We start from the raw sequence: 27,164 nt of genomic DNA, 5'->3' as shown, positions 1-27,164 counted from the left end.
TATGTATGTTTTTATAATGTATTCATAAATATGACTGTTCTCACATGATTTTTTTTCTAAATTAAGGTGTTTTCTAAATTACCGAATTTTTTCAAACTTTTCACCTATATAGACCGTTTATTTTTAGGCCAGAAAATCACAGGAAGCCAATTTTCCAAAAAAATATGGAGCCGTTATCGAAAAAAAAAAACAATAAATTATTGCTCGTTTGAAGAGATAGTTTTTTTTTTTTCAGAAAGCCAATTTTCTCGAATAAAAATGGTCATTTTTGCGAAACAAAAAATAATGAATAATTTATTGTTCGTTTAAAGAGATAGTGTATAACATAAATATTGTCTCTTTTAATTTGACGAGTTGTTTTATTTAATTTGAGAACCCAATCAAAGGTTGTTTAGTTATTATTACAGGCTGATATGTGTAACCTATATTTTTTTGTTAATTTGACTAGTTATTTCATTTTAATTATTTTATTGATTATCGTAGGAGAAGCCCATTAAAGATCATTTGGCTAATATTACAGACTAATGTGAATAGCCTACATATTTTTTTTCTATTGTAAGTGATTATTTTATTTTATTATCGTCTGAGAAGACAGTCCGTGATAGTTTATTGATATTAGTCCGTGATAGTTTATAATATTGTTATTAATATACAGGCTGATACGAGTAGCCAATATATTTTCTTTATTTGACTAGGTATCGTATTTGACTTCTTTAGTTGACTATTTGTTTTAAGGATCCACCAGTTGTTTGGACAGAAGACTACCAGACGGCTCTGATGAAGGAGTATTTCAAAGGCTTTGATATTTTACGAAAAGAAGGATTTTTCATTGGAGAAATGATTTGGAATTTTGCTGATTTCGGCACACCACAAGGTAATTCTGATCTGTAAATAAGTATAACGCCTGTTTTGTATTGAAATTAGAGTATATGTTATTAAAATATGCAAGTAATTAAATTTTTAAATGTTTGAACAATAAATATGTCATTTAAATTTAATATTTAAGTTCTTAAAGCTTATGCTCCCGTTGGAGGTTCTTGTCTTGGTTTCATTCTTACGTAATACCCCCTAAACATACTTAAAAATGTTAATCACTTTTAAATAATTGATCCCGGGCCAGGGCGCTTACATAATTAATATTAGGGGTGGGACTGGTAAAAATTTGGATCCTACAAGGTGCTTATTGGACAGAAGGATTTATTTTCCATGGGAAAACAATATAATTTATAGTATAGAATATTCTATAATAATTCAATAGAATATAATTTTCCATGGGAAAAACAATCCGTATTCAGATCTATACCTCATTATTCTAATGATTGCCCTTGAGCTTTGTTGATGGTGATTGCTAATCGAACTTTCCCTGTGTCCCCGTCGTCATTTATATATCAAGTTCAAGGTGTAAGTTTAATTCACCTACGAGGTGCTTGACGCTCTTCCATCGTCTTACTTTCTTCGTTTTTAATTTAAATTTTAGGAAATTTCAGTTTAGATACAAAGAAAAATAAGACCCTTGATAGAGATCCAAGCATTGGTAGGTTAAGTTAAACTGGGTCGCTCGTAACTTGTCTAGTTTTTGAGGTAAGGGATATCCTCAATAAAAACTGATCTGTTCTAAGAATTCATCTTGAAAACTGGAAAAATTACCCTAAAATTCTTTTAAAAATTTCTTCCGCAATATTCCTTTCAAAATTTTGTTTTTTTTTATTTCCCTCATTTTTCTGCCATTATCATTATAATTCCTTTTTGTTGCGTTAAGTGGTAGAACGCCCGCAAAATTGTATGGAAAAGAAAGAGTTGTATTTCTGGTAATACTGATATTATTTTTATTATAAACCTTAATGTACAGATTCAATGTATCACGACAATAACTCAAAATAATCTTCCTCTAAAGAAACTCTTCTCGGTTGTATTTACTTTCCTTTTTACCATCTTCAATGTTTCAGACCAACAGGACTTATAACAGTTTAAGACCTCATTTTCATCATAGTATCATGAGTCTAAGCTATAAAGTTTAGCTTGAAGATGATCCCAATTAACAAAGCTCTATTAACTTGTCAAACAGTTCGTGGTAACGAACTGTAGTAAGGAGCGACCCGGCTCAATAGTAACCAAAACTTTAAAAATTTTGGTACTAGTAGCTACATCAAAAGAATCGCATTTTAATGCTGATTTTAAATATATAAGTTTCATCAAGTTTAGTCTTACCCATCAAAAGTTACGAGCCTGAGAAACTTTGCGCTATTTCAGAAAATAGGGGGTAACACCCCCTAAAAGTCATAGAATCTTAACGAAAATCGCACCATCAGATTCAGCGTATCAGAAAACCTTACTGTAGAAGTTTCAAGCTCCTATCTACAAAAATGTGGAATTTATATTTTTTGCCAGAAGGCAGATCACGGATGCGTGTTTATTTTTTTATGCGTGTTTTATTCTCAACGCCCTGCTCTTTACGCTAAAGTTTTTTACTGTTTTAAAATGTAGAGTTAAGAGAAAGAGTCAAACTTTAGCGTAAAGAGCGGGGCTTTGAGAAGGAAAAGCCCCTTTCATATACGGAGTAATTTCTGTTCGTTTTAAGTTTTAATGTCGCTCCTTACTTTCATTTAAAAAAAATTGTTGTTTTTTTTATTTAATTATACACAATAGTACGGTGTATACACGTCTTGATGTGCTTTTCAATTGTTATTGTTTTTATATGTTCTAGGCTAATTCCCCTGGGTAAATCCTTCCGGAAAGTTCTCCCCTGGGACAACCTTCCTCCCTCCGGAAGAGAATTCCCCCTTCAGACAACTACCCCTCGGGAGATTTTCCCATATAAAATTGAAGTCCCAAAGGGAAAGTATGAAAAATAAAAAGAATAAAGAAACGAAGGGATTTTGGAATGTTCTACTTATGTTGCGAAATATAGGCACAATATATGATGTACAGTATCTTATAGGGTTTATTTATGTATTTTTATTTCTTTTAATTCTTTTTTCCTTGTTTTTGGGGGGGTTAAGTTTTCATAGCATGGTAAAATCAAGGTTTAAGAAAATTACTTGAAAAAATCAAATGAGTGGCAACTGTAGAAGAGTTTCCATTGTAGAAGAGTTTTATCTTTCATGAACTTGACCTGGTACTGACCGGAGTTGCTACTAGCCAATATGTTTAGGGTGAGGGGAAAATGGATTTTACTGAATGGCATGCTATATTAAACGACTGATTTGGATGATATTGCTATTTCAATTACTTCATAAAAAAAAAGTTTCATAGCAGAACGAGGTTTAAGAAGAACAAGTCATTGCAATCTGTGGACTTGGTCTGGTACTGACATCTATAGTACATGATACAAGTTCACCCCTTGGGATCGGGAATGCGTCCACGAGACTTGCATCAGAAGGTTTTTCCTTCTGACGTAGTTAAAGAGACATTTTTTATTTTATTTAACTTAAATAACATAGAGCCAAACTCTAAGTCAGAAATATACTAATTTAAAATAGAAAGAACTCCATATTCCAAATAAGCATGCAAATTCTTTTCTTCGACCCCCCCCCCCAAAAAAAAAAACGGGAAAAAGAATTTAAAAATAAAAATCCTACCCGATATTCCACACCATGTACTTGAACTCTGTTTTGAAACAGAGGTCCTGCAATCCCTCTTTTCTTTATTCTTTTACTTGCCATACTTTTCCTATGGGTGGTTAATTTTACACGTGATAGAATTTCCAGGGGGGCTGTTTCTTGAGTGAATTCTAAGGAGGGGCATTGTCCGTGTGAGAGGAAAGGTGTCTTGAGCCGGACGTTTTATGTATATGAATTACTATCGAAAGTGGTACCTCTTTTGATGGTTTTGGTGACTTTAGTAATGGTTTGAATAGTAAAAATTATTTGTCTCTTCAAGTTTTCATTTCTGTATTTTCTTTATTTGTTCAATTTTTCATTTCATTTAATGTCAAGCTTCAACCGTTATTCTTTATATATGTTATCTACTATCCAAAAAGACATCTTTTTCTTTATTTCTAGGAGACAGTAGTAACGATATTTATCACAAAATTTGTTTGTCTCCAAAATTAAAAAAAAATTGTCTGTCTCTTCAAGTTTCTGTTTCTGTAATTTATAATTTCCTTTCAACTTTTATTCATGTCAAGCTTTATTTTTTTATGTTTTAAGTATATTGATATATGGCCACTTATTTTTTTTCACGTCGAGGAGTCTAGTAACGATTGCAAAATGTGTGTACCAAGTTTTTATTTCCATAATGTTTATTTATTCAACTTCTTTTTTCATTTCAAGTTTCATTCTATGTCAAACTTCTCTTTTTATTTTTATTTTTTTATATATTAATTACTTGCCAATTAGCTACTTTGAGCTTTTTCAGGAAAACGGATAAAATCAACGAAAAAAGCTAAAAACATATCTTTTGGCTCCCACTACATTCAAAGGAATTGATGTTTGGTGCCACTACACTAACTTGAGCTGTTTTGTGTTATATGTAAAATTTCAAACATTATCTATCTGTTGTTTCCCACCACATTCGAAGGATGTGGAGTTTGGTTCCACGCTTACGGTATTTGGTGCACATTTCTGGCGCCACTACACCAACTTGAGCTGTTTGGTGTCATATGTAAAAGTTCAAACATTATCTATCTGTTGATTCCCACCACATTCAAAGGATGTTGTGTTTCGTGCCAAACTTGTGGTGTTTGGTACACTTATCTGGTGCCACTGCACCAACTTGAACTGTTTGGTGCCATATTAATAAGTTCAAACGTTAAATATCTGTTGGTTCCCATCACATTCACAGGAAGTAGTGTTTGGTGCCACACTTGTGGTGTACGGTGATTATGTCTGGTGTCACTACACCAACTTGAGCTATTTGATGCGATCTGTAAAAGTTCAACCATTATCTATCTGTATATTCCCACCACATTCAAAGGATGTGATGTTTGGTGCAACACTTGTGGGGTTCGGTGCATATATCTGGTGTCACTACACCAACTTTAGCTGTTTGGTGTCATACCTTAAAGTTCAAACATCATTTATCTTTTGATTCCCACCACATTCAAAGGATGTGGTGTTTGGTGCCGCACTTGTGGTGTTTGGTGTACACATCTGGTGATACTACACCAACTTGAGCCATTTGGTGCCATATATACTACTAAACAGCTTGTGAATGTCAATTGACTTAGAAGACATTTATGACCTTTTCAAAAAAAAAAAATAAAGCAAAATATTTTTTTCTATGATGAAGCTTCCCTTTGAAGATGTAGTTGTCTTTTACAATCAATAGATCGTTAATCTTCGAAATTTTGAGGATAAAAGTATTGTCAAAATTTAGGAATTATATTTGCTTATTTATTTTCACAGTTCAAGGTAGCTACACTGACTAAATTGTGGTACTGTCCTTAGAACTTCATAATCCGTGAAAAAAAAAAGAAAGAAAAAATATCAGGAAATCGTGGTTTTCAATATATAGAAAATATATAATTTGGGCTATATATTTGCATATTAGGGGGTGGGGGGTGGTTAAAGTATTTGGACAGTGTGAAGTAAGAAAACAATTCTCACTATATAAAATGCAGAATAACTGTGCCTAACACATTAGGGATGCAGACCCGCTCTACTTTACCCCACCCCCTCCCTAATGTGCAAATATATAGTCCAAATTTGTTTCTAAAGTATTATATTTTAATCTTACTTTGGTATATGTCATTAGGATTGAGCGTCAGAGAGAACATATTAGAAGAATATTAGTTAGGGGGTATACCATACAAGTACCTGCATAATTATCGGTTAAATAATTCCTCAGATTTGGCATATAATGCGGTCAGCCTCTAACACATATCGTAACCACAATTTCATGGGGTTAGCTAGACACGTTTTGAACCTGAATTTTCTTTTTATTATATATTGAAAAACATGTTATACAGTAAGTATAAATATGAAAAGAGAACAAACAAAATAAAAAACAGAAATACGAAAACAAACTGACATGAAGACAAGTAACAAGTTATGTACGGAACGGAAAACATGGAATAAAAACGAAAATACTTTTTTCTAGAAGTGATTTTTAAATAAGATCCGTTTGAACATAAGTACACAACGACGGATTATTTAAAAAAGAAAGTAAATTTGTTTTTAAAAAGTACATACTTTACTCTACTTTTTGGCTTAGTTGCCAAAACTATTCAAACACCTATCATACCTCTAAACTAAATTTAAATTAAATTCTTCATAAAATATTGCTGCCTGCTCCGATGACCAAGAGTTCACTGCCGTTTTTACGTCGTCGTTATCATTGTAAAGGTTGCCACTGGGGTGGGATCTGCTTGAACTGGAGACGAAACATGGTTTTGAACATGGAAATGACGCCCAAATCAAGGCAACAGAACATGGTGTTTTGTTGGTCAACTTCATGCTACGAGTTACCACTATCGATGCAGAAGCATAGTGCCAAAACCTCAGAGAGCTCCGCAGAACGATTCAAAAAAAAAGAAAAAAACTTGGCATGCTGTCAAAGGGAATTTTCCTTCCTCATGACAATTCAAGACCTCATTTTGCAGGTTAGACCCGTGATTTGTTGGACAGTTTGGCTGGGAAGTTCTAGACCACCCACCCAGTAGCCATGATCTTGCGCCCAGCGATTACCATCCGTTCCTCTACCTCAAGGAGCGCCTCACTGGCAACTGTTACAATGATGATGACGACATAAAAACGGCAGTGAATTCTCGGTTATCAGAGCAGGTGACGACTTTGGTGAAGAGGATACTTCAAAATTAGTTTGGAGGTATAATAAATGTTTGAATAAACTTGGCAACTATGCCATCAAATAGAGTAAAGTATGCATTTTCTTAAAATAAGTTTACTTTTTTGAAATAATATGTCGTTTTGTACTTATCTTCAAGCGAACCTTACCTAAGAAACACCCTCGTAAATGAAATGAATTAAATTGCACTTCAGTAAATAGCAAACTCATGCTTACATTATAGACATACTTTTCCCTCTGAGCTCTGCAGTACGCGCTAACAGAGAATACCAGGATACTCTCAATCTATCTATGATACTTCCCGTTCAAATGTATTTACTCATTTAATTATATGTATTTTAAATAAAATAAGTAAAATAAATTACAATTTAATTATTTCTAATTATGAATTTGATATAATTAAATATGAACCACCGCATTCATTATATATTGTATCACTTTATTTTGTATCTTACAGAGAAACAGCAATGTGGCACAGTAGGGGAATCACTTATGAGGCAAGGAGAAGAGATTGAGCTCAAGGCTGTATCCAGGGGGGCTGGCTACGGGGCTAGCCCCCGCCCAAATTTTTGTCCGACTTGTAAAAACGTAACAAAAAAGCCTATAAAAGTTTTTTTTTATGCGTTTTTTAATTTTTTTATGGTACCCCCCTCCCCTTGAACAAAAATCTTTCATGCGTTCTTGGTTGAGGTATTAAAGAAAAGGGCGGTTTTGGAAGAAAAGGGATAAAAAAAACATATTAGTATTGTCAATATTGTGGTGATCAGTGTAACCGTTTTGTTTTCTACTGAACCTCTAGGCAGAGGCAAGTGTATTCTAAATTTGCAATTATTCAGGTCGATGAGGCAATTTTTCCGGCACTCTTTATTTATGACTATTTAAAACAATCATTTTAGGTAGTACGCGAGTTTTTGGCAACCACAAAGGGATATTTGCACGTGATCGCAGTCCAAAGCCCGCTGCTCATCTTTTGAAACAAAGATATGAGTCGATAGTTACGGCTCTTAAATGATCTTAATGCTTTTTACTATATTTAACTATTCGATATTTATTTTAGTACTAAACAATTATACATTTTATTATGTGTTGTGCACAGTCAACAGTGTTACCGGAATTTTCGAAATGGGATACTTTTAGTGGTTTTTGGGCCATGTTTGTTCTTATTGTGGCACAGTGGTATATCACCGCAAAATGTGTGTTAAGCAGCAATTCCATAATGCTGGTCATATAATTGACCTGTGACCAAGTGACCTGTGACTATAATTGACCAAAAGACTTGTTTGTCGTTTGACAATGGCTGTTGTTTTTCTCTGTCGATGACTATATTTAACTGTTTCAACATGGCTGCCAAGTTGAACACTTTTGGTGATTATGGACACTGTCCGCCTCTTTGATGAGACCGTGACAACTAGTTTTTTTTATTTGATTAAAGCTACTTATTATCACAACAAAAAATTGTACTTTAGTTTGTAAGTAGAAAGAGAGAGAATATAATTTTAGTAATCTACAAAAAAGAACGATTTGCAAAACCCTTGAAGGAACATCTTGTCCTAAGGTGTTTTACACCGCAATGAACATCAAGGACACACGCACGCCAAAAAATGAATATAATTAATTTAACAACCAAAGGAAAACAAAATAGTATAGCCACTTCATAGCATGCCTGAAATACATAAATAAAACAAACCTACATAAATCGAACTCGCAACTTTAGATGATGACCTTTCTTCACATTACCACTGTCCGAAAATAATTTATCAGCAAATTACTTATTCAAAAAATTTCTTAAAAAAAAATTGAATTAATCAGTTATTAAGCTCGAAACTCAAAACTGGACAAAAAGTTCTCTTCGACCATTCTTCTAAAAGACAGAACGTCTGCTTTGATCTTAACTGTAGTTGGATTAAACTGATAGCCAAATAATTAAAATTATCTAAATAATTTAAAATATTTTTTCAGTTTTTAAATTGATAAAAAATTGATAAAATGGTGATTACATTGTGAGGATTATTAGTACCACTTTTTTTATTGCAATGTTGATTGATCAGTTTTAAGGACGAAGTTGAATATTGAGTATTAAGTTAGCGGTAGCAGGGTACCTGTTGTCCTTCTTGCTTCGGAGACATGGCACCTAAGCCAATAGCACGAAAGACAAATTCTGGCGTTGAAAATACATGCCTCCGAATAATATTGAACGACCCAGAATGTCACTAACCAGTCACTTAGTGATGTCACTAGACAACCATTATAATTGACGTCATCAGTTTGTGTAGCTGGGGATACTTAGGACATGTCTTACAAATGGATAGCCTGCAACACCTGAATGTGTCCTTCACTGGTGACCAACGGGTACCTGTCTTAGGGGATGACCCAGGAACATTGTGGTAAAACTATCGGACCTATCTACGCAGCCTTAACATCATTATTTATGCTGAGTGAAAGGATGTGATAGCTACTGCAAACCAAGGAGATAATTGGGGCTCTTCCTTAAGGTCCTGGTGGCTCAGGCGGAACTAAGGTCTAAGGTAAGGATAGCAAGGTCGATGATGCTGTAGTTAGGTTGTTCTTTAACCTCCTTCTGATATAAAAGTAATTCTGTTTTTGTTGATTTATTGAATTATCCGTCCTCCGTACCATGCCCTTGAATTTGGAGGGCGAGTGGTGCTTTACGTTTTTTGTTTATAAACGATATCAAATTGGATATTGGGTTCAAAGGTATTCCATAGATTTGCTTCACGATGCAGAACTGAAGAAGATGGTCGGGTTGACACCACCTGTGGAACAATTAGATCATAACAAGAACAGTGGCATGTGCACCCTCCCCCTCATCATAGATCTTGAAAAATACTTTTGTTGGGTTATTTTCATAGAAAATGCATTTTATTTGTAATTTCAATGAATATATTGAAAAAATGCCAAATCCCCCCACCTCAGACTTCGAAAAATAGAACCCCTCCCTAAATCTTACAACACAGTGGTACGTCAGCAACCTGACGTTACTGAGCAAGAAAGTGCATTACAGAGGTACAAAAAAGATACATTTTTAAATGACCATGCTTGGCATTCAGCTACATCATTGTGAGGAAACATGAATAAGCAAAACAGTATATTGATTCTTGACACGCAGCTTGCACGACCTTCCTTTCTTGGTAGCACTTCCTAAATAACTCATGTAGTGACCGATCTGTCAGGACTCGAGCGGCATTATTTTGAATTATTGTAATCGTTTTGCTGAAGATAAAAAGTTTGACAAGAACATTGTTTTTCCAAGAGCTTCACTACTTCAAAGTGCAGTTAAGATCCATGTCTATACGGTATCCAATAGGGAATAACGTTAGTAGTGAGTGCTTTTTGGATTTAACAACACCCGTTCTCGCTACTCCTTTCTTCCTTTACTAATTTAATATGAGGAAGAAGTTTAACGGCGATTCTCTCAAGACACAGGTCTTCAAGATGTGGGTGCATGTCACGTAATAGCGAATGTCTTCTAAAAGATGCAGGCGTTTGTTACATTATAGTGTTTTTTGCTTGATTGTTTAAGAAACCTGCGAGGGTCAGGAAAAAACCTTCAGGGGGCCCCCATCAAATCATGTTTTCTTTATTTGTTTCGTAATAAGAGTTTGTTTACTTTAGGCTTTCTTTGGTTGTTACGTAATAGGGTTTGTTCATTTATGCAAATGCTTTCTTTGGTTGCTACATAATAGGGTGTGTTTATTTTTGCTTGTTATATGATAGAAAGTGGTTTTTCTTTGATTTTTTTTAAATCCTACAATGGCCAGGAAAAAAACTTAAGGTGCTGATAGTCAAGATCAAAACGTACACATGACGTCATAGGGAATGTTTTCTTCAAGGCATTCTTCAAGACATTTCCAGACGTTTTTAAAACATTTTTCTTCAAGATGTTTTTCAAGAAGTTTCTAAGACCTTTTTCTTCAAGACGTTTTTGGAGACGTTTCAAGACAATTCAAGATGTTTTTAAGAAAGTTTTCTTCAAGACGTTTTCTGACGTTTTAGGGCATTTTTCTTCAAGTTGTTTTTCAGGACGTTTCAAGACATTTCAAGACTTTATTTAAGATGTTTTTCTTCAAGACGTTTTTCAAGACGCTTAAATACGTTTTTAAGTCTGTTATCTTTAAGGCTCTTTTCAAGACGCTTTTTAAAATATCTTTCTTCAGGACGTTTTTCTAAACGTTTCAAGGCATTTCAAGACATTTTTTAAGACATTTTTTTTTTAACATTCTTTGAGACATGTTTCTTGAGGACGTTTCAAGACACTTCAAGACGTTTTTAAGACATTTTCTTCAAGATTTATTCTAGACATGTTAAGTAAACAAACCTTTATTACAGAACAGCCTAAGAAAACATAATTTGGTTGGGCCCCCTGAAGGCTTTTCCTGGCCCTCGTAGGTTTTTTCAACAATCAGAGAAAAAACACTCTCTATTATGTAACAGACACCTGCATCTTTCAGAAAACATTCCATATTATGTGAGATACACCTGCGTTTTTAAGATCAGTTTCTTGAGGGAATCACCGTTAAGCTTCTTCGTCATCTGAAGTTATTAAAGGAAGAAAGGAGGGGCGGCTGTGGGTGTTGTCAAATCCAAAAAGCCCTTACTACTAACGTTTGGTTAGGCAAAGAGAGGTCCAATGAAACAAAAGTGGGCATCCGAAAAAACTTGATAAATAAAACGAACTGAAAATATAAAAAATTATATAGTAAGTAGGTGGGGGGACAATACTACTGAACTTTAACATTAATTTGGGCATTAAGGCTTTCCTATACTACTGGACTTACATCCTTATATGGACACCCAAGATTGCCTATACTAAACTAGGGCATTGACTTAAATACAAATTAGCATGTCCTGGCGGTTATGTGATGCTTAAATAGTTGGCATAACAGGTTTACCTAGTAACTAGGTCCGGCGAATCAGCTACATTTTCCTGTCTGGGTATGATTAACAAGATAAAGTAAATTGTTTCATTTGATTTTATATTGGACTAATAGAGTTTATGATATATTATTGAACTTTACTTAACAGCATCTATATCATATGCTTAGTTTAACTACGTCTTTCATCATATTCATGGGAATGAGTGCTTATATCAACACTTCTCTTAGAGGGAACTTATGGTTATCCGTGTCTCATATCCAAGGGCCCCAGTGCCCTTCCCCCAACTTTCTGCCTCCCTATTTTTTTCTTAATTTTGTTTTTAATTACATTTTTTAACTTTGATTTTATTTTTACTTAGACATTTTTTCAGCCCTTTTTCGTGTCTTAAAATGACATAAATATACCTAAAACATTTTATGCACTACTTTGACATGTTTCCATTGTTTTTAAGGTTTGCTAGCAAGTAGAACGTTTAGAATTTTTATTAAAATAGTAGAGATGTAAGAAAAGGAATTTTCAGAGACATAGATACTACTACTGGGCTCAAAGAGGGTATATTATAATGTGAAATAGGTTAATAGGGGTTTTACCTAAGATACAAACACACAGTTAGACACACAAAGAGAGACACTGGGACAAGCAAACATCCGCTCAGACACAGAGGCACAGAGAAAGAGAGAGAGAGAGAGAAGGAGAGAAACAAAAACACATCCAAACATACACGAGTCAGAAACACAAACGCACAAAGACAGACACGGGGACAAGAAAACATCCGCTCAGACACATAGGCACAGAGAGAGAGAGACAATCAAACTGCCGCTCCGACACACAGGCATAGATAGAAAGAGACAAAAACACCTACTATACTCCCAATGAGCCCGCTAATAGTATTTATGTCTCTGAAAATTCCTTGTCTTACATCTCCGACTTTTTAATAAACATTCTAAACGTTCGACTTGCTATCGTACCGTAAAAATAATAAAAGCATTACAAAATAATGCATAAAATATTGCTATTTATATAACAACATGTAGAATATCATAAAAATAAAAATGAATGATTTGAATCCATTTCATAAAATACTTCATTATGTTTTCTCTTGACAAGGAAATTATTCAAAAATTCCCCCAAAAAAAAGAAAAAATGTCACTGCAGACATTATATTTCTTATAGGGAAACCACGAATAATATATCTATATCATCTTCATTTCGTATTTCGAAAATATCACAAGTGAATTTATTTTTTATTTACGTATATTTTATGTCATTTTAAGACATGAAAAAAAAAAGATAAAATAGTTTCTAAGTCAAAAAAAAAGAGAGTTCAAAAAGATATAAAAAATTAAAAGTTCAAGAAAAACTTAAGTTAAAAAAGGGGAAGAAAAATGTTGGGGACGGGGCATTGGGTCCATTGAAGTTGGGACATTGATGATCATAAGCTCCCCCTAAAAGAAGTGTTGATATAAGCGCCTTCAAATTAGCCCAATTTGAAATCAGATGAAACGATTTACTTTACCTTGCTAATCATGCCCAGACAGGAAAATGTAGATCATTCACCAGATCAAGTTACTAGATAAATAGGTTATGCGAATTATGTAAGTGTTGGATACCTGTCTGGACTTGCTAATGTGTAAATAGATCAATGATCTAGTTTAGTATTGGCGATCTTTAGTGCCCAAATAAGGGTGTAAGTTCAGTAGTGTAGGCAATCCTTAGTGCCAAAATAAGGGTGTAAGTTCAGTAGTATTGCCCCTCTCCCGCTACTATAGTATTGTTGTTTCAACTGGTTCGTCACTCTACGGTTAAGACCCTATTTCCATCCACGGTATCCAATAGGGAATAACGTATCGATAAGAAAACATCATGGAGAATAGTAAAGCACTAAAACAGAACTCGACAAATAAACAAACTGAAAAAATAGAAAATGAGTACAGTATTTCAAAGAAGTCAGTAGAAAATAACAACAAAAAACCTTTTTTTTCACTAGTATTAGTAAAAGTGGGAATAATTCGGGATTTCATGTCCGGAATCCTTTGTCAACGGGAAAAAGCACTTACACTAAATTAAAAAGATAAATAAGAAGAAAATACAAATGATAAAAAAACTTTGATCTTAATAATGCCCAAAATGAGTAAGCTCACTATTTAATTGCGCCAAAACAAACACTAAGCCCCGGCGCTGTGATACACATGTAGGAAAGTACCCAGGGAGGGGGGTGGGGCTAAGATTTATAAAAGGAAATAAATAGGAAAAAATATAAGAATCATAGAAATCATCACAAAACTCTCGGTATTTTGTTGGAGAGAGTATGGGTTTGAGGTTTCTTATTACCTGTTAATGTCCAGTCACTCTTCCAAGGTTATTTTTAAGCCTCGACTTTTCAGTTAATCGTAGGCATCGAGAACGGTTGAAAACTGCTCAAAGCTAAATGCAATGCGTACTTGGGATGAACAAACTTTCGTTCTCGCTAAATACACATCAAAAAGCTGTTTTACTGAATGCACCTGAAGTGTGAGGTATTATTTGTTTCATTTGCCATTTTCCTGATTTTTCTTTGTAGCCTAACTGCATTTATTATTTAACTCAAAACATTCACTTCTTTTAGAATCTTTCCGACCAACTGCTTGCATGAAAGGCCTGTTCACACGGGATCGTAAACCAAAAATGGCTGCCTATACTATGCGTAAGCGGTATGCCGAACTATGTGAAATGACAGGGTGTGAGTCAGCTTGTCCAAGCAACTTATAAAATTCTAGCAATTATATTCATTCCGCTTACTCTAGTGTATATGTTTAGCTGTTTAGTTACATTTTTTTCTGTTTTATTTATTTGTGAAATAGTCGTTTTGTGTTGTGGGCTCACCCTTTCAAAAGATTTGGCAGAAACGCTATAATCTCTCTAAAAGAAGTGCTGATATAAGCACTCATTCCCATAAATATGATGATACAAGCGGTTACACTATGCATATGATATACATGCGGTTAAGTAAAGTTCATTACTATATCATAAATTTTATTAGTACTATTTGAAATCAAATGAAACGATTTATCTAATCTTATTAATAATGTCCAGACAGGAAAATGTATGTCATTCCCCGGATATAGTTACTAGGTAAATCGGTTAGGCAAATTGCGCAAGTGTCGAATACCTTTCTGGACTTGCTAATGTGTAAGTAGGTCAATGCTCTAGTTTAGTACAGCCAATCTTGAGCACCCAAATAAGGGTGTAAGTTCAGTGGGATTGCCCCCCCCCCACTACTATAGTATTGTTTTGCCCACACGGTTCATCACTCTACGGTTAAGACCCTCTTTCCATCCACGGTATCCAATAGGGAATAACGTTTCCATAGGAAAGCTGAAACGAACGTTTCTATAGGTCTTGTGAAAAAGAAAAACAACTGGAAAACTTCTTCTGTTGATCATTCACTGTTTAGAATTTAAATTCAACATCGTGGAAAATAGTAAATCACCGGAAAAGAACTTGACAAATAAACAACTGAAAATATAGAAAAATAAGTATAGTATTTCAAAGAAGACAGTAGAAAATAACAACAGAAAATCTTTTTTCACTAATAATAGTAAAAGTCCGAATATTTTGATTTCATGTCCAGAAGCCCTTTTCAACGGGAAAAAAACATAAACTAAATTTAAAAATAAATAAAGAAAAAGAAAATACAAATGATAAAAAACTTACATCTTAATTATGCACAATATGAGAGTTCGCTAAGTTATTACACCAAAACAAACATTAAACCCCGGCACTATGGCACATTTGCAGGAAAGTAACCCAGGGGGGTGGGCTGAGATTTGAAAAAGGAAATAAATAGGAAAAATGTAAGAATCTTAGAAATCATCGTAAAACTATCGATATTTTGTAGGAGAGAGGGTATGGGTTTAAGGTTCTCTATTACCTAATAATACCCACTCACTCTTCCAAGGTTATTGTAAGCCTCAACTTTTCAGTTAATCTTAAACCTTGGGAACAGTTGAAAAATGTTCAGAGCTAAATGCAATGCCTACTTGGGATGAACATTTTTTTTCTTTTCGTTAAATACACATCAAAAAGCTATTCTACTGAATGTACCTGAAGTGTGAGGTATTATTAGTTTCATTTGCCATCTTCCTTAGCCTAACTTTGTTACCCTAACTTTCCCTCTTTGTAGCCTAACTACATTTATTATTTAACTCAAACATTCACTTCTTTTGGAATCTTTCCGACCAACTGCTTGCATGAAAGGCCTGTTCACACGGGATCGTAAACCAAAAATGGCTGCCTATACTATGCGTAAGCGGTATGCCGAACTATGTGAAATGACAGGGTGTGAGTCATCTTGTCCAAGCAACTTATAAAATTCTAGCAGTCATATTCATTCCGCTTACCCTAGTGTATATGTTTTGCTGTATATTACATATTTTTCTGTTTTATTTATTTGTGAAATAGTCTTTTTGCGTTGTCGGCTCACCCTCTCAAAATATTGGGCAGAAACGCTATAATCCACCGTTCAACGATACGACGAAAATGTATAGTTGTCACATGGTTACATGAAAATCATCACCACCTACCATCAACCAGATAGGCATCAGAATCATCCTAATAATAGGGACCTATATTTAGGCTAGTGTTTGTGTTATGACCACTGGATAATTTGACCAAATAATCAAATTTTTTCCAGCATCATTCCAAAACTTTTGGCAGTGGTTTATGTAGTCTTGTATACTTCATTAAAGAAAATGTCCTATTCGACCACTAAGAACTCTGATAGGATGATAAAGAATGTCAGTACTCGCCAACTACTTTTTTGGAGGGGGATAGTAAAATATTCGGGAAGGGGGGCGTAATAATAATAAAAAGTTGTATTTGGTAAATTAGAATATGAAAAGCACAGAAATTCAAAAAAGTGAGATTTTGGAAATGTAAACTCCAGGCTTATGAATTGCATTTGTATGGAATCAGCATCTTTTTATGGATATGTTTTTTTCATAATCCACTTTATTTGTTTCAATTTCTAATAAAAAGGTTTGATCTTTCTTTACAGTTTGTTACCATAACTTGTTTGATTGCACATATTGAAACCGACTCTGGATCTCAACATATTGAAACCAGGTTTCAACATATTGAAACCTGCTCTACTACATTGTATTTCCAGACTCAGGAGGAAAAACGGGGGGTCATCGCTGTGACCGCAGTTCTTGTAGTGATCCCGTGATGACAAACAAAAATAAGTGCAAATTTATAGGATGAGGTACATCTGTATTAAATTAATAGTTGTTTTATTCAGGGGTGGATTCAAGAGTAGAAGGGATTGATATCCCCCTTACAGGATTTTTAGGTCGCATCATACAAGTCATCGTCACCTACGAATTTCGTAGACAGAAAGTCCTTTTATCAATTACTTTTGGAGATTCGGGCCCCTGAAAAGAAATAAAGTACCAATGTTAGCTAATGACATTTCCCTAGTTTGTCTGGCAAAAAGTGAAACAACCCTGACAGAGCTTACAGTGCGATCATTAACCCTATTTCTACTTGGCTTCGGGTAAACTGATGGAGCTTAAAGCTAAAGAAATTATTTTTTTTTTATTTTGGAGAACTTCCAATTATTCATAAATCTATATATATAAAAATAAGTTGTCTGTCTGTCTGTGGATGTGTGGATGGATGTGTCAGGTGACGTCACCTGAAAAAACTGGATTAGGTGACGTCAAAACTGAAAAAACTAAAAAAAGGCAAAAACTACAAAAAAAACTAAAAACTAATAAAAAAAATAAAAAAGCTAAAAAACTAAAAAAACTATAAAGGTAAAAACCAATAAAAAACTAAAAAAAAAACTGAAAAAACTAAAAAAAGGCAAAAACTACAAAAAAAAACTAAAAACTAATAAAAAAAGTAAAAAAGCTAAAAAACTAAAAAAACTAAAAAAACTAAAAAAAGGTAAAAAACTAAAAAAAATAAAAAATAAAAAAAAACTAAAAAAAAGGAAAAAACTGAAAAATAAGCTAAAATAAAGGTAAAAACCAATAAAAAACTAAAAAAAAAAGGAAAAAACTAATAAATGACGACACTCAAAGAGAAAGCGACCAGGACAAAAGGAATGTTCGATTAGCAATCAACAAAGCACCGGGACACAGGGAGTATAAATGACGACCAGGACATAAGTAAAAAAAAAAAAACTATCTATATATATAAAAATAAGTTGTCTGTGGATCTGTGGATCGTGGATCAGGTGACGTCACCTGAAAAAACTGGATCAGGTGACGTCAAAACTGAAAAAACTAAAAAAAGGCAAAAACTACAAAAAAACTAAAAACTAATAAAAAAAATAAAAAAGCTAAAAAACTAAAAAAACTAAAAAAAGGCAAAAACTACAAAAAAAACTAAAAACTAATAAAAAAGCTAAAAAACTAAAAAAACTAAAAAAAAGGCAAAAACTACAAAAAAACTAAAAACTAATAAAAAAAATAAAAAAGCTAAAAAACTAAAAAAACTAAAAAAACTAAAAAAAGGTAAAAAACTAAAAAAACTAAAAACTAAAAAAAAACTAAAAAAGGTAAAAACTAAAAGAACTAAAAAAGAAAAAAATAAATGACGACACTCAAAGAGAAAGCGACCAGGACAAAAGGAATGTTCGATTAGCAATCAACAAAGCACCGGGACACAGGGAGTATAAATGACGACCAGGACACAAGTAAAAAAAAAAATTAACAAAACTAAAAAGAAGGTAAAAACTACAAAAAAACTAAAAAGAAAAAAAAACTAAAAACTAATAAAAAAACTAAAAAATCTAAAAATCTAAATAAACTAAAAAAGAAAAAAAAAGGAAAAAAATAAAGGAGAAAAACAAAACTAAAAAACGAATGTATATACAGACCGGTACACCGGGATACAAATGACGACCGGGACACAGGGAATATAAATAACGACCGGGACACAGGGACACAACTACAACGGGGACACCGGGGGAAACAGGGGGATATAAATGACGACCGGGACAAAAAAACTAAAAAGAAATAAAAACTAAAAACTAATAAAAAAAACTAAAAAATCTAAAAATCTAAATAAGCTAAAAAAGAAAAAAAAAGGAAAAAAATAAAGGAGAAAAACAAAACTAAAAAACGAATGTATATACAGACCGGGACACCGGGATACAAATGATGACCGGGACCCGGGACACAGGGAATATAAATGACGACCGGGACACAGGGACACAACTACAACGGGGACACCGGGGGAAACAGGGGGATGTAAATGACGACCGGGACACCGGGACAGGGAATGGTCGATTAGCAATCACCATCAACAAAGCTCAAGGGCAATCATTAGAATCATGAGGTATAGATCTGAATACAGATTGTTTTCCCATGGACCATTATATGTTGCATGTTCAAGAGTCGGTAAACCTGACAATCTATTTATATGCAAAGACAATGGGACAGCAAAGAATGTTGTATATTCGCAAGTTTTACGTAGTTAAAACCATATATATATATATATATCTATATTCACAGGTGGGACATAGGGACACAACTACAATGGCGCGTAACTATTATGGCGCGTAACGACTTACGCGCGCGGGGGGGCTTGGGGGGGGCGCGAAGCGCCCCCACCAACTAGGTGTTGGGGTGGCGCGAAGCGCCACCCCAACAGCTAGTAGGATGATAAATTATGATGATGAAATTCCCCGATTAATGTTGAAATTCTTTTGATAAAATTAAACATTTCAACACATGGCAAGCGCACATGTAGGCCTAAACCAATGTTTTCCAACCAATTTCGGGTCATTTTCTACCAAAGTATATCCAAAATTCTCATGCCCCCTTGTGATATTTTACCACAAGCCACCAAAGCACTGCCATACCCTACCGATGGGGCCTGTGCCCCACATTGGGCATCACGGGCCTAAACACACCGTATCCATATAATATACAATCACAGCAAAAATCTATACAGTATACATTTTTGAACTTGGGAATCTGCACATTTCTTTATTTTGTTAACCAACATGGAAATACTTATTTCAGGGTCGGTTTTATTTTTGTCATTTTCAAGGCTCATAATTTGTGCTTCGGCAAAAAACCTCGTTCTTAACCCAATAAAATGGCCTACCGAAAGATATAGAAAGACTTTCATCCCGAATATAGTGAGCATGTTAAAGAAGTGATATCCCCCCGTTCCCATTTATTATCTTACAATTGTTTAACATTTACTTTTGAAATTTGGTTTTTCTAATTATATTGTGTTTTGTAGGTTTTAGTCGCAAGACCAAATTGCCCTCATTTTTTTTTTTTATTCCTTTGTTTAAATTCTGCGATTTTAACTGTTTTTATAACCTTTTTGACATTTTGAAGGAAAGATCTAGGCTTATATTTGCTTGTTTGTTTTTGTATTTACTTCGTGACCCTAAAGTGTGAGTTCTGCCTACTTAGGTTTGTAATGGTCATTTTTCAAGAATAAAACCTTATATTATGCATGACAATTAAAATGTAATCATTGTATCAACCTAAAAATTGTCTTTTTTCCTTTTGCAATTCATCAATTAACAACATATCCACACAAAAGAGGCTGAGAACCAGATTCTCATTAAATCTTGATTTTTACAAGTATCTAATGCTTAGGCCAATTTTAGTAGTTAACTAATCCTAAGTTATTCGTGTACATAGGTGAGGTGTTGAATGAAACATTAAGAAAAATTGCAATTACTATTTATTTATTTTTCACTCGCAGTGCAAAATAGTATAATACGCAGAGTGACACAAAAAAGGAGAAAAATACAAAAGCAGAACAAATAAATAAAACTAGAAACAATAAAAGAAATATTCAAGAAGAAGAGAAGAAAAAATTAATAAAACTAGAAGAAATAGAAGGAACAAATAAATAAGAAGAAATAAAGAAGAATAAGTAAAACTAGAAGAAATAGAAGAAACAATTATACAAAAGAAATAAAAAAGAAGAAGAAATAAATAAAACTATAAGAAATAAAAGAAACAAATAAAAAAGAATCAATAAATAAATAAGAAGAAAAAAGAAAAGATAAATAAATGAAACTCACCTGGAAAATCTAGTAAGACGTTGATGAGGAGAAATACGGACGCTAGCTATTTTGGAGAGCTTTCTCTGCAATAGTTCTGCTTTCACTGTAATATTAGGAACAAAAAATGTTCTAACAAGAACTCAGTTTTTATTCAGGGTTGAAAAAACAACAAAGATTAAAAATTCTAAAGAAGTGAATTTGGATTCTTTCTGTTTTTTTTTCTTAAAGTGAAATATTCCAGAAGCAAAAAGAAATTGAATGATCACAGAAAGCTACGCCAACGTGTTAACGTGTTAACTTCCATGAATTTGTGAAGGGTAAATAGGAAGGGGGACGTGAATTTACACCAGAATTAATTAACTCAATTGAATTTGCTGGTTTTCCTCCCTAGCATGAAGAAATGCTGTTTTAGCATCTGCACAGAGAAACCGGAAGAAGAAAGTGGATTCTCGCCTGAATTTCTTAACTGCATTGGAGCGGAATGAAGTTGTCTTGGCACCTGGAAAGGATAAACAAGAAAGAAGAATGGAATTCATGCCAGAAAAGGAAAATTATATCATTTCCCCCCACGGCTGATCGTATTGTTCTAATATTTATGACGCATGCAAAATTACAAAAGATGGCAAATGATTGAACAGGTAAAAAAAAGGTATGGACCAAGAAACAGAAAGAATCACACTACTAATCTTACTGAATGGCAAACAAAAATATGATTTAAATCTAATGAATGACGTGATAATTGTGCTATTGCGTAATTTAGATATTTCAGAAACTGCAATGGTATAAGAAACATGTTAAATTAGTGTCTGTAAGGGATAAAGAGGAAGGAGAAATTCCATTTACGTTAAAGTTTCTTAATTTAACTAGAATAACTGATTTACCACTCTATAAAAAGAAACTAAAGGATAAAACGATGATTATGCCAATGCGTAATTTGGATATTTCAGTGTGTTTATGCATCGGAACATTCCTGGTTGTTACTGAATTAGATAGAGTAAAAAAGAATGTTGCGCTAGACTCCTTAAAGTCCGAACTGGCGGTGCTGATTTCTGTCTCAAGGCCCTTGCCTCGGGAGCCAGCCATCTCGGTCTTTCACACACCCTTTCTGTTATTATTAAGATAATACCGCAATCAAAGCAAAAATATGACTGGGGAAAAATAGGGAAAGAAGTTTTTTCGGTATCTATGGCGTCATAAAAAATTATACATGATTTTGAATGAATCCGAAGAGCTAAAGCAAAAGGTATGAAAAAAGGCTGAAGTATTGATGCACAAAACCGAAGCGTAAATGAGATATTTGGCTAGAAGACAATTGACAACAGCCGTAACAATGAATTCTAAATGAAAATAAGGGACAAAGAAAGTTGCCGTTAAAAGAAAAGTAGCAGGGATAATCACACTGAATTGTAAACGAAATATGTGATTTGAAAAGAAACGTCAGTGAGAATCACAAAGAGTCCCAGGAGAAAAGAAATCCTATAAAATGGATACACCAAGATTTTTAATTTAATTGAAATTGCTAGTTTGACACCTCATGAATTAAAACTAAAGAATAATCTGATGATCGTACTAATGTGCAATAAGACAGTCGAATATATAAAAGCAGGTTGCAGGCTGGGGCCCGGGCTTAACATTATCTTTAAATATCATCAGTATCAAGCCCAATTGTTTTTTAGAAGCAATCCTACCAGGACCAATCTTCACACGTAAGACACCTGCCAGAGGAATAGTCTTCATGCTCATTGGAATTTCACTACCAAATAAAAAAAAATGATTATTTGAATGATGGGAGAGGTTTTAGCTTGTAATAATTTTGATGACGAAACAAAAAATTATTATTTTGGCTTTTCCAGTAAAAGTGTTTAAACGCTAACGAATATCTAAAGATTGTGAGTTTTAGCTTTACTGGGTTTCTTTGAGGCTTATTAGTTATTTTGTGCGTGTATGTGTGTGTGTGTGTGATCCAAACTACCTGTCAACCCTTCAGATTATTATGGAATATACGATCATTTAACATAATGATGCATTTGGCAATTTTCCCTGTTAAGTCAGTAACGATAGAGCTATCAGGAAGAACTAGGGCGTAGTTTCCCCTGGTAAGTCAGTACAGATAGAGACTTCGGGTGGAACCAAGGTGCAAATTAGTACAGATAGAAGTATAGGTATAACCAGGACGTAATTTTTCTTATGACATCTGGACAGATAGAGGCATTGGGTTGGATGAGGACGCAATTTCCTTAGGGCATCTGGATCTACGTAAGCATTGGGTAGGACCAGGAATTAATTTTTCTTAGGACATCCGAATGTATGTAGGCATTGATACTAACTAATCTTGTTCTAGTAACAACTGCCATAAATTGTCGTTAAAACTTCTTCTTAATGTTAACCTAGTAAAGAAGAAAAGAGTCAATGCTGTCAGGACAGCCGGATTTGTGTATAGCTTGCTACTATTATACAACCACCCTTTACATAAAACCTTATCCGCTCCCAGGGCATGACTTACAGAACTTCCTCCCTGGGTTCTGGGGGGTTGTGTTGACCCCTCAGTTTTTGTAATTTGATCTTTAAACTATTTTGAACTAAATTTGTATCTCAAAATTTTGATCCGATGCATTTGAAGAATTAAGGGCCTTGGAGGGGGTGGGGGCTACTTGCCCTCCGATAACTCTTTATTCTTAAAAAGGACTCCATAAATTCCGAAATACAATCAAATAAGCCCCCCCCAAAGCTTTTATGAACAACCCTTCCATAAAGACACTCCCCCTTGTTCTGGGGGGTTGTGTTATCCCTGGAGTTTTTTCTATATGATGTTCGGTCCATTTTGAATAAAATCGTTATATAAAAAAATGATCGGATGCATTTGGGGAAAAGAAGGTCTGGGGAAGGGGTTAGTTGCCATCAGATAACTTTTGACTCTTAAAAAGGGAACTACAACTTATAATTTCTAATCAATTGAGTCCCCTCCGAGGTTTATACGACCAATCCTACCATAAAATTTCGATATGATCCCAGGGCATAAGTTACAATCCTTCCCCTGGACTCTAGGGGGGGTATGTTGACCCCAAAATTTTTGTTATCTGACCTTACAAATATTGGGGGTAATAACCCTTGACATCTCTGCGCGTAAATTGAGTCGGCAAAGAGAAAGAAAGACAAAAGAACAATTTCGTATAGAAAATCTGGGAAATTCCCACAGTGTAAAATTTCCCCTGAAAACTTCCCTCTACATAGAAATTGTTACCTGTGGAAAGTTTGTTCAGCCGAAAATTCGTCCCCCCATCCCAAAAATGTGTGCATACTTCCGAATAACAAATAGGCTATAATACGTAAATAATGGGTAAGATTTACAACTTAAAGACCTTTCCCCAGGGGCTGTGGGGGGTCATATTATCTACAAAGGCATAGTTATTGGGCCTTTCAACTATACTGAACAAAATGACCATCTCAAAAGTTGAATCGCCAGTTTTGGTAAAAAAGGTATGGGAGGGAGCCTAGTTGCCCTCCAATCTTTTTGATAATATAAAATGGACACTAGGACTTTTCATTTCTGTTTGAACGACCTCTCTTCCGACATTCGATACGATCACCCTGGGAAAAAACTAGCAAATTAACACGCATATGTGATCATTCTTCTGGTAAAATATACAAAATTCTACATTTTTGCAGATAGGAGCTTGAAACCTCTACAGTAGGATCCTCTGATACGCTGAATCTAATGGTGTGTGTGATTTTCATTAAGATTCTTTGTTTTTAGGGAGCGCTTCCTCTTTTTCTAAAATCAGGCAATTTTTCTCAGGTTCATAGCCTTCATGTAGGTAACACGAAACTTATGAACAACTTATATATTTGGAATCAGCACAATAAGCCGAATCTTTTGATATATCTATTGGTATCAGTTCCTTAGATTTTCGGTTTTATTGAGCTGCGTCACCCCTTACTAACAGTTCGTTATCAAGAACTATTTGATAAGATAGTTTTTTATTAGTTTTAGCCTGGAAAATGATCTGTGGATTGATTTATACGCCCTTGCATTGATTTATTCGTTTATGAACTTGTCCTCTGTAATATAGGTATCTAATAAATTAGTTTCATTTAATTTAATTCTGTTTGTATGATACTTCTTTTTCGTAGTAAATTAATTATGGAAGGGTAGATTAGTCTTCCTAGTTACTTAGCAGGATTATACTGAGCAGCGCAAAAACACATACGCAAACACAGGCGCAAGTCAATGCACAAATACATAGACACATCGAATGACCAATTATATCCTTTTTGTACAATGCAATTTGTAAAAGAAGCATGGTCACAGGAATCCTTTTGGAAGCAGTATTGGGGAAGGGTGGTAAATCACAAAAAAAGAGAAGAAAACCCGGGTAGGTTAAATTAACATATCGGATACAATTAGAAAGTTCGTAAGCACTATATTTCTATGTGAAAGCAGTTCTTTTCCAAAAGAAAAAAAGTTTCTGGTGTAGAAACTTCACAGTTTTCACCCACCCTCTCCCCCTCCCTTATGTCCTTCCTAGAAAAAAAAAACAAAGCAATCGGAAACGGTAAATTCTGTATTCCTTATCTATTTACCTGCAAAATGGTTAATGGTTATGGTTGTGTTTAATTTGATTAAATGTGTAAGCACTGAAATATACAAGAAGTGAAGGAGGGGGTCCATAGTGACCTTGTCCCGTAGAAATCTAAAGATTTTTCAATTTTTTGCACAAGCTATTTTATTTAAATTTGATGTGCGAAAGAGAACACCATTTTAAGCTCAGCAGGGGTTATATTTTCTTTTACATATCATAACCCGTTTATCTATTTTGATCTTCATAGAATCTAACGTGCTTTTACTATATATCTTTGGTTTTTTTTGCATGTTAAACTAGATTAACAAAGAAAGAACCCTAAGTGTCAAAGACTAACTATGTTTTTATCAACAGTCTTATGTGGCGTTATTAAGATTCATAGGTCCTCTTTCGAAATTGAGCGGGGACAAAAAGATGTTTAGCCTTAACCAGTTCCGCAAAAACCAGCATTTTCCAGCTATCAACTTTGATGTGTTTTATAACGTTATTAAGAATATAAAGTGTCGATTTTAATTGGTTATAACAGGCTGATAAAAGCAATAAAAGGCAGAGGTCCTTTCTATCATTTAGCTCAGAACCAACTTTATAAAGCAACGAAAGTGGAACAAGAATAAGAAGGTATTGAAAAGGGATTTGATTGCCATCTATGTCTTCTTATAGTAACACAATAAAAGAAAGTAAAGACAATCTTAAATGTAAAATCAGCTCAATTTTGACTGAATTAATTAACAATCGTGATTCAATTAATTGTCCAACCTCAGCTTTTGCTCATATTTGTGATAGGCCCTTTCAACAAAGAGGCTTGATTTTCCCTTAGACTAAAGGGAGAAAATTCGGAATAGAATAATCAGGATTTTCAGACACTTTAAAATACATTTAGGCTTGTATTTTTCACAAGTTTTCTAACACCACTTTCCCCAAAGGTTGTTTTAGAGGAGGGAGGTTGATGAGACAGTCGCCCCGGATGTGAATGTGAAATAGATCATTTCACGTTCATAGTCGTTTCGAAGTTTTTTAAATTTTATCTATTTAAAATAAAATAGAGGCTGTACTTGACAGTAAATTAGTTACTTACTGTAATACCTATATAATAATACTTAATACTTACTGTAAGTATAAGCAACTTGAAGAGGCCAGAACCACCACTGATTTCCCCTGAAGGATAGCCCATGCCCATTGACGATCCGGATGTGGACTCCCCCTTACCCCATCCCCCCAATAAAAATGCTGGAGCTACGCCCCTGCAGGTCACATTCAAAAAATTTTCTAGGATCTTACCTTCCCCCTACCCAACAAAGATCTACCACCCCTCCTTAACTATAGATCACTGCATTATGAGGATACCAAATCAATATATCATCCAATCTAGCAAAAATGAAATTTGTTATTGTTTTGAAGGAGAATTGAAAATTTCGGTTTAAAAGTGATTTATTTTTATTTTAGAATTTGAAAATGGAACTGAACTAAGTAGTAAATATAATGGAGGTACTATAAGTTCATGATATTACAAGAATTGAAAATTTCGGTTTAAAAGTGATTTATTTTTTATTTTAGAATTTGAAAAAGGAACTGAACTAAGTAGTAAATATAATGGAGGTACTATAAGTTCCTGGTATTACAAGAAATAATAAAATCCATATTCACTGCTCATTATTGGGTTGTTCAATTATGAATGAGAATACAGCCCCTGGATGTGATCTGGAATTTTGATCCAAAACAGAACCTGGGTTCCTACAGAACCAAAACAGATTCCTACAAAGGCAATATCCAATTAATCGAAACGAATATATCAACGCGCTAAACATGACTCTAAATGATCAATTAAGTAGGTTAATTGATCTGAATAGAGAAAATATTGAATATGTTTTGGATTTGAAAAAAAAAGTTTAATAGAATTACATTTTATCTATAAGAAATTT

At 34.1% G+C, this 27,164-nt stretch overlaps 1 protein-coding gene across 5 annotated transcripts in view; it reads left to right on the top strand.

Annotated features, from left to right (window-relative positions):
• LOC136037070 (beta-glucuronidase-like) overlaps window positions 1-18,897 on the top strand; it is a 97,238-nt gene extending 78,341 nt beyond the window's left edge. For 2 of the 5 annotated variants that reach the window (XM_065719508.1, XM_065719512.1), the window contains 2 exons: window positions 736-874; window positions 14,246-18,897. In XM_065719508.1, coding sequence (XP_065575580.1) covers window positions 736-874; window positions 14,246-14,388 — 282 coding nt within the window. In that variant the 3' untranslated portion in view covers window positions 14,389-18,897. Of the gene's footprint in view, window positions 1-735; window positions 875-4,356; window positions 6,082-6,541; window positions 6,722-7,640; window positions 8,200-14,245 lie in introns of those variants that run through there. The other 3 variants (XM_065719509.1, XM_065719513.1, XM_065719510.1) reach the window with 3 other exon arrangements.
• The last annotated feature ends 8,267 nt before the right edge of the window (window positions 18,898-27,164 follow it).

The sequence above is a fragment of the Artemia franciscana genome, chromosome 16 (assembly GCF_032884065.1).
Source record: "Artemia franciscana chromosome 16, ASM3288406v1, whole genome shotgun sequence".
Classification (NCBI taxonomy): domain Eukaryota; kingdom Metazoa; phylum Arthropoda; class Branchiopoda; order Anostraca; family Artemiidae; genus Artemia; species Artemia franciscana.
The sequence above is the reverse complement of the archived record's forward strand: the minus strand, read 5'-3'. Positions and strand labels throughout refer to the sequence as shown.